General features: G+C 49.7%; 1 protein-coding gene across 2 annotated transcripts in view; it reads left to right on the plus strand.

The window, feature by feature from the left end:
- The first annotated feature begins 438 nt into the window (after positions 1 to 438).
- Positions 439 to 8,622, plus strand: part of CCDC42 (coiled-coil domain containing 42) — a 12,178-nt gene continuing 3,994 nt past the window's right edge. The window contains exons 1-5 of one of the 2 annotated variants that reach the window (XM_019665957.1): positions 439 to 754; positions 1,094 to 1,199; positions 1,509 to 1,613; positions 3,185 to 3,382; positions 8,301 to 8,522. In XM_019665957.1, coding sequence (XP_019521502.1) covers positions 672 to 754; positions 1,094 to 1,199; positions 1,509 to 1,613; positions 3,185 to 3,382; positions 8,301 to 8,522 — 714 coding nt within the window. In that variant the 5' untranslated portion in view covers positions 439 to 671. The remainder of the gene's footprint in view (positions 755 to 1,093; positions 1,200 to 1,508; positions 1,614 to 3,184; positions 3,383 to 8,300; positions 8,523 to 8,622) is intronic. The other variant, XM_019665958.1, reaches the window with a different exon arrangement.

Consider the following 8,622-nt stretch of genomic DNA (forward strand, 5'->3'; position numbering starts at 1 on the left):
ATCAGTGGGTTCTCAACTTCAGGCCCCCTTCCATCCTCCCACAGGCTCCAGGCTGCTCTGTCCACCCCCACCCCTGCCTCAGCGAAGCACATCCCACATCCCTTCCTTATCATCTCCTTTTCTTCTCAGCCATCTGTCCCAGGCCCAGTACCCACCCTCACTTTCACTCATCTCTGATTGGGGGAGGGAGGGCCCAGGGGCAGGGCCTCCTCCCAAGGACACCCCTCTACCAAAACCCCCTTTCTCAGCCGTGACACCCAGACCCTGTCATACAGCCCTGAGTATCCGCATCTAATCAGGCCTAACTTCTTTCCAAAGTTCCTGAGGGATAAATGCAGGAGCAGAGAGTAGGACCCCAGCAAGAGTGGGGTCAATGGGGAAAGGGATCAGAGGGCAAAGCTTGGGTTCCATGTATGGTCCATAGAACCCAGGCAACCTGTTGCTAGGTAACCAGCTCTCACCTCCCCAACACATTATCCTGAGGTGCTGATTCTTTGCCTCCAGCCATCTTTCCTAGAGTCTCTCAGACACACCCTCTGTGGACCCTGAAAAGCAAGAGGAAGCGATAAGAGAGAGCCCAACCACCACCCCTGAGCCACCTGTGGCTCTACCACCCACTGTTTCACTGTAAAGTGTCAGCTGCCTGGGCCATTAATTAGGTCACTGCCACCATGAGCCTGGGTATCATGGAGGAGGAAGATTTGGCTGAGTACTTCCGGCTGCAGTATGGGGAGCGGCTGCTACAACTGCTGCAGTGAGTGTCTGAGGGTCTGGGCCCCCCCACCCCCGTGCCTGGGATCCCCCACACCCACCCATGCCCCACCTTCCAACCCTTCCCCTCCTATTCCTACAGCCCAGTGCCCCAAATCACCCTGGCACCAATCCACTCCTATCACCCGGGTCCCATCCCTTATCACCCTGCGTCAGCTTGCTTCCCAGACCCAGCACAGCTCTCCCTCCCTCTCAACACACCATTTCTTTCACTCACATTGGGACAGGATCTCCTTGCCCCCCATGGGTACCTCCATGGGTTACTCCCAGTCCCAGCCTGCCCCAGGTGCCCACGGGCCCCTCTTGCCCATGTCTTGAGCAGGAAATTCCCCAACATTGAGGAGCAGCCAGAGTCCCCATCCATCCGGCTACTGGAGAAGAGAAAGGAGGTCAAGGTCATGCACCATGCTATGCTGCAGAAGAAGGAGGTGGGGGATTACGGCGTGGAGTAAGGGAAGGGCCGCAGGGTCTGGGAGAGTCTGAGGACAGCCCTTCATTTTGTGGGTAGCAGTGACTACAGCCAGGTGTCCTGTGTGATGGTGGTTTGTTCCCTCTGCGGAGACAGAAATGATCCAAGTCTTGGGGGTACCAGTGTCCTGGGATGCTCTTCTCTGAACCAGGCATGGGCTGGAAAGTGGGAGGCCTGGGGATAGAGGCAATGGGGCAGAGGATGCTGGGGTCTTCCTCGGTACCTGTGTCAGGGGCTCTCCTGACCTCCCTGTTCCCCCCACCCCAAGACATTTCAGCGCAGAATGGAAACCCTGAACCTGCGCTGGGAGGAACTGGGCATCAAGGAGGCCCAGCTGAAGGCCCACATTCAGAAGTTTGAGCAATTCATCCAGGTATGAAGGGGTGTGGCTTGCTGCAGCAGGCCAGGGGCACCCACACTCTGTGGTCCCCCCACCCTCCTCCTTCCACTTCTCTTTGCTTTTGCTGACTCTTCACCCTGGGTTAGATGTCTCTTCCATGCTCAACAATGCCTGGGGCTTCTCCCTTTATGCCTCCACTTATTGCTGTTGGTAATTTCTTGTTCACCTGTCAGTCTCTGCCCCTTCTAGATTGCTGTGATTGCCATTTACCACATCCTTGTCCATAACCCGGCACATACAATGTATCCAATGAATGAATGAATGAATGGATGGACGATGATGAATGAATGAATAACGTACAGTCAGAGCTAGGCACTTGGAGATACAAAGATGAATCAGACAGGATTTTAGTCCTCCCCCCGACTCCTCCCTCCTGGCACTGAGGGACCAGGGCGGGGGTGGTTGAAAGACTAAGCACCGAGTCCATTCTGAGACAACTCCTCTCAATTGGTCCATTGAGGAGTGAGTTAACCACTTTAAAATCCAGATTTCTCCAGGGAGGAAGGGCCTGGCCCAGCTCCAGGGAGTAATTGCTGGCCTCTGCTACAGGAGACTCCTGCTCATAAGCATCTTCTGTCTTGCTCTGCGCCTAAAGTAGGTGGGAAAGGAAGCTGGTGGACCAGGCATATTCTTCAGAGGTCCAGTCCTTCTTACTGGCCAGGGAAACACTAATGGAGTGGTTGGGGCAGCAGAAGATTTGGGGATGAGGGATTTTCCAAATGACTTCCAGAGGACCAGCAGCGTCAGAATTTGGGAAAGCTTATTACAAATATAGACCTCTGGGACCCTCCTCTCCTTGCTTTCAGCAGGCATGAGTCAGGCTCAAGCAACTGTATTTTTTAAAAGCTCCCCAGAGGACTGTGGTGTACAGTTGGAATTGAAAACCACTGGCTAAGGGCCCCCCCTTCCTGGGCTTCCCAGGCACAGTGCTAATCCTCCGTGCGCCTTCTCCATATGCCTCCAAGTATCCTCCAAATGCTACCACCATGCATGCCCATCCAGTGGAATCACAGGAGCCCCTGAAGAGGCAAAGAAGCCACACAAGTTCATTGTGAGGGGTGGGTTTGTCCCCTAATCTTGAGGAGAGGGTTTTGCAGAAGGAAGGAGAAGGGGGGGTGGCGGGTCAGCCTGATTGCAGTAACAGAGCCGCATGTCTTTTTCTGGGCATCGAATTGCCTGCACTGTCTCCTCCTGCATGAGCCTGATGCCAGTCTGAGCTACTAGCCACATGCTCTACAGAATGGCCTTGCCAGGCCTCAGGATCAGGCCCATCTCCTATCTCAGCTTCCTATAGCTCAAACGCTGTTGCCCCAGCTTTTGGAAGGATGAGGGGGGCTACTGCCTCTCATTGCTACAGTTGGAGAAATGGAGACCCAAGTACCAAATTGGGGGAAAAATTGGGCCTCCTTGCTTGCCCCAGTGATCCCTGCCCGTCTTCAGGATGGCCCGAGCTCAGCAAACAGAGGCCTTGTAGGGGCACTACCAGCCTGGGCCTTAGGGAGGGAAGGGCAAGTGCTTGATAGGTGCCACCTCCCCGGCCCCAGGAGAACGACCAGAAACGAATCCGAGCCCTGAAGAAAGCCAACAAGGAGCGAGAACTCAAGAGGCAGCGCATGCAGGAGCTGGCCAAGGCCAAGCAGGAGATGGCGGCCCTGAAGCTGGAGCACCAGCGGCTGAGCAGCAAGCTGCAGGACTACTCCATCTTCAACAAGTACCTGGAGAAGGTGGTGGAGAACTCCGAGGTGAGTGGGGGCGGGGGTTGCCTTCCTCAGCTCCTCCTCCCCTTCCCCAGGGCCTGGGGTTATGAGGGGCTTGGAGACGCTCTGCAAGGGTGGTCACCCTACCCTGAGGACATGCCTCCAGCCCTGGAGGGCAGCTGGAAGAGGCCCCTGGTAAAGGCTGGGGATCGGGCAGTGTATCTTGGTGTCTGTGTGAGTGAGCTGTATAAAGCCTCTGTATGGGTGGTGTGTTGTGTGCGTTGGGGAATGAGGCTTCTGTCTGCAGCACCAACCATAAGCTTTGTCTGTGTCAGGACGGTGCCTACTTATACCCCTGCTTCCCCTCCTCCCTGGTGTTTTTGTTGCGATTAATGAGGAGAGGAAGGGAGAGAAATTGGAAAACACTCAGCCTCATGCAGAGCTTGAGAGCTTCGTATGTGCTGGGCCCGGGGCTAGGTGTGTAACTTCCCTCAGTCTGCTCATTAGCTCCCAGAGGAAAGCCATCCATCATATCACCCTGCTACAGAGCGGGCAATGGAGGCTCAGAGAGATTAGATAACCTGCTCAGGGTCTCACAGCCTGTAAGTGGCAGACCCTTTGCTTCTAACCACTCCTCTGTGGGCCTCACAATGCCACTGGCAATTGCTCTTCCTAAAGTCCCCTAGTTGCCAAAGCTAAGAGAACTTCTGTGCCCTCTTCCTACTCATGCATCCTGAAGTATAGTTAACTCTTGAACAATGTAGGTTTGAACTGTTCAGGTCCTCTTATACACAGATTATTTTTCAATAAACAGTTTGAGAAAACTCACAGATGAACCATGTGGTCTAAAACAGACATAAACTTACAGTATTGATAAATACAGTATAGTACCGTAAATGTATTTTCTCTTCCTTATGGCTTACTTTATTATAAAAATATAGTATACAGCATACAAAATATGTGTTAATCGACTTTCTGTTATCAGTAAGGCTTCCAGTCAGCAGTAGGCTATTAGCAGTTAAGCTTTGGGGAGTCAAAAGTTATATGTGGACTCTAGCTAGTAATAAATTATTGTGACCCTGGAAAGTTCCCATGGGCTTTGTGTCTTAATAAAACTTAAAGACTCTGGATTCACTGACTAATAAAACAAAACAAAACAAAAAAGTTATATGTGCATTTTCCACTGCATGGGGGATCAGTGCCCCTAATCCCCAAGTTGTTCAAGGGTCAACTGTATTTGACACTCTTGACTCTCCTCTTTTAAACATCCCTTTGCCCTTTCCTCTGGGTCTCCTCTGTCCCCTTCCTACTTTCTTCCTCAGACTTCTCTGGGGCCTCCTCTTCCTAGCTCTGTCTTTAAACGTTCCTCATGTCTTTGTCTGAGACCCTCCACTTCTCTCCCCGATCGATTCCTTGGGCCTCCTGTGGATGCCACCCGTGTCAGAGGCTATCCACCCTGTTTCTCCCATGCCCTCACATGACAGCAGCAGGTAGGGCCCCTCACCAGGGCAGGGTGAAGTATGAGATACGCCCTCTCAGATGTGGATCAATGTCCTGTGGCAGGTGCGGAGAGACAAAGGATGCAGAGCTTTTTAAAGTCCCAGCAATTTCCATATAGAACCACTAACCTAATTTATGTATGCATGTGTCCTAAATCTGTGTTATTTCCTCCAATCTTAGGTACTACTTACTGTACGATAAAGTGTGTACATTTAATAATTGGGTTTTGGTTTTTTGGGTTTTTTGGTGGGGGAGTGAGGGAAGACTGCTATATTAAAGCAGCAGATAAATGATAAGATATGACTCAAATTCAGAGCTGGTAAAATGTATGTCTTGGAACCGAGGAGATTGGCCTGTATCTCGCTGGTGCATCTCCCTCCTGAGCTTCAGGCCACTACGTCTAATTTACTGAGTCTACACCTCATCTCATGGCAGCCTGCTGCTGGCGTGTCTGGTGCTGGTAAATGAAATGCCCACCCACAGCCTCACCAGAAGGAGCCTCATCCTTGACCCCTCCTCCTCCCTCATTCCCCGCAGCCATCAATCAGCAGCTCTGGTCTATTCTGACTCCTAAGTATTTCTGGAATCCAGCCCCTGCCCCTTCCTCATCCAGACCACCAATGTACCTCATCTGGAGCTTGGCTCTGCGTGATTCCTGGCCACCAGCCTGTCCAGCGTTCTACGGCCAGCGTGATCCCTCTCTCTTTCTTTCCTTCTTTCTTTATTTCTTTCAAAGTATTTTCAACATACTGAAAAATATAGAGAAATACATAACAGCACACAAGTACTCACCACAGTTTTGTCAAACCTTAATATTTTCCCCTATTTGCCCTCAACTCTTTTTTCTTTAATAAAACACCACAGGTAATTGAAACCCCTTGTGTGCCCCCCTTCCAGACCTCATTCTTCTTCCCCTTTCCTTAGAGGTAACCAGATCGCTGATAATTCTAATTTCTTATTCACATGCTTGTTTTAATTGCTTTGGCAATATATGACATATCCATAAACTATGAATAGTATTGTACATGTCCTATTGTGACTTGCTTTTTCTGATCCATATTTTTATAACCTTTTTATTATGGAAAATTTCAAACACACACAAAAGTGGAGCACATAGTCTATTCAATGCCTATTACTCATCACCGCATTCCAATAATTATCAACTCATAGTCATATCCTCCATACCTCCTACCTCTGCCATTTTGAAGCAAATAATATTTTTTTTTATCTCGAAAAGGGAAGAGGTCTTTTAACATAGTCACAATACCATTGTCACACCTAGTAAAAATTTGATGGTAATTCCTTAATATCAAATATCCAGTCGATGTTAAAATTACCCCAATTATTGCAGAAATGCTTTTTGGTCCGTTGGTTTGTTCCAGTCAGGGTCCAAACAAGGTCCCCACGCTGCATTTGGTTGATATGTTTCTCAGACATTATTATGCTGATCAAAATAAGCCAGACATAAAAGAGGACATACTGTATGATTCCACTGATATGTTTAAAACAGGTAAAATGAGTCTTTGGTGATAGAAGTCACAATTCTGATTTCCTTGGTGGTAGGGGGCAGATACTGACTGAAGGGAGCAGAAAGAGCCTTCTAGGGTGCTGAAATGTTCTATCACCCCTTATTCACATACAGCTGAATACTACCATACAGAAAAGGACTTCCTAAGGAGAATTTTCCCTTCATCAATTATTTGATCACTATGTGGGTCTTAAGGAAGCAGTTAGTTAAATGCTTGATTCTTTATTACAGTTTTCAGAATAATGAGTTGGTTCTCCAGTATCCTGTAAAAAGTGACCTGTAATGTTGATATTGTCACTATGAACTCATGGATTTAAAACATATTTGATGCATTTTAATCCTTTGCACCTTTTCTTACTGATATTCAAAGTGTACCATCTTTGGACAGTGGGAGCCTCTTCAAGTTGGCACCTGAGTCCTTTTGCCATCAGCATTACATTTTGGAGAGGTGCTCCTGGTCACTCTGACATAGTCCATTTGTTTTAACTTGTATGCCACTGCATCATGTGCTGAGTGAACTTTCAGAAATACAAACATGAAATTATCTCTGTGCTTCTTACAATCCTTCAATGGATGAAGCCCACACTCCTTCTCAAGGTTGACTGGGCACTTTTTTTTTTTAGTTCTCCAGGTCGATCTCTCCCTCCTCATCTCGAACTCAGGCCATTCATACTAAACTCTATTGAACATCCTGAATATGCCACACACACCCTATCATCTTTACCTGGAATATTCCTTCTACCTGTAATACTTCCTCACCTTCCCCCACCTGCCTTTGCCTGGCTATTATCTGTTTATACCTTTGGTCTCATTTTAGCCATCTTTTCACTCAGAAAACCTTTTCTGGCTGTTCCCACCTCCTGCAATGCTGAGTTGGGTGGCCCTTCCCCATAGGGGCATTTTTGGAGAAAGGCCAGCAGGGCAGTTCCCAGAACACCAAATCTATCACTGGAAATGTCATGAGATGAACAAAGTGCTCAAGGGGTATCCTCTGGGTGGCTGGAAGGCACGCTTTGATAAACCCCTGGGGAGGTGAGTTGGCATCCTGGAACTGGTACTCACACCGCCTTCTAAAGAGGGAGGGTTTCAGGGCTTCTCTTCTGCTGAGTGGGGCCTGCATGTTAGGGCCAGTGCGGCATGGCTCTAGACCATGTTGGAGAAGGCAGCTGAGCCTAACTGGCCTTCTGGCCCACTGGTACCCTCTCCAGCCCCTGCTGGAAGGAGATCTCAGCAAATGTTGAGCAAATACCAGAGAGCACCACATTAAAGATAGTACCTCTACAGCCTCCATCCAGACCCATCCCCCAGTCATAGATAGGGCTTATCACTCTGTGCTGTAACTGACTATTTACTTGTCTATCTGTTCTCCCTCCACACCACCCCAAGCTGTAGGCTTCAGGAGAGCAGAGTCTGGTTTTCTTATCTCCTGCTCTGAGCCTAGCATTTAGCATAGTTCCTCACTTGAACGTGGTTCTTGGTACATTCTTGTTGACTAGGATCATTATTGTCTTGGGAGACATCTCAAAATGCATTCCCCCATATACCCTCCCCACCCCACCAGCAATTCTCAACCTAGAATCATCTAGGTGGCCTTTTGCAAAATTCAGATACCAGGAACCACCTCATACCTGTTTATTAATCCAGATCTTTGGGGATGGAGCCTGCCAGGTGTCCTTTTTAAAGCTCCCCAACGTGCAGTCAAGATTGAGAACCCCAAGTCCAGTGGCATGCGCCCCCAACACATGGCCCATGGTCCATACCAACCCAGAAGCAGCAACAGTGGGACTGCAACATCCTCATGGCCTCTTACCCCTTAACCTTGGCCCAGGGCCTCTGTGGTAGGCCACGGCGTCTAGGCCAGGAGTTGGCGGGCAGCAGCGGCAGCTGCGCTGGTCTCCCAGAGCTGCAGTGAGTGACCCGAACTCCCCCATACAGTTCGAAGAGATCCACGAGGTGATGGCACGCTACAAGACTCTGGTGAGCATGCACTATGACCTCATGCAGTCAGCACAGGAGGGCCAGGAGAAGATCGAGCGTGCCAAGGCGCGGCTGGCGCACTACATGGAGGAGAAGGACGATGAGATCCTGCAGCACAACAACGAGCTTGCGCGTCTGCAGATGCGCTTAGACCGCGCCCGCAGTGATGTCATCATCTGGGTAAGCGGCCTGGCCCGGGACAGGCAGGGGGCTTCTGGGTGCTGGGTGAGTGAGTGGAGTGAAGGACTCAGTCTCTCTCTCTCTCTCTCTCTCTCTCTCT

This window comes from Hipposideros armiger, unplaced genomic scaffold, assembly GCF_001890085.2.
Source record: "Hipposideros armiger isolate ML-2016 unplaced genomic scaffold, ASM189008v1 scaffold_457, whole genome shotgun sequence".
NCBI lineage: Eukaryota > Metazoa > Chordata > Mammalia > Chiroptera > Hipposideridae > Hipposideros > Hipposideros armiger.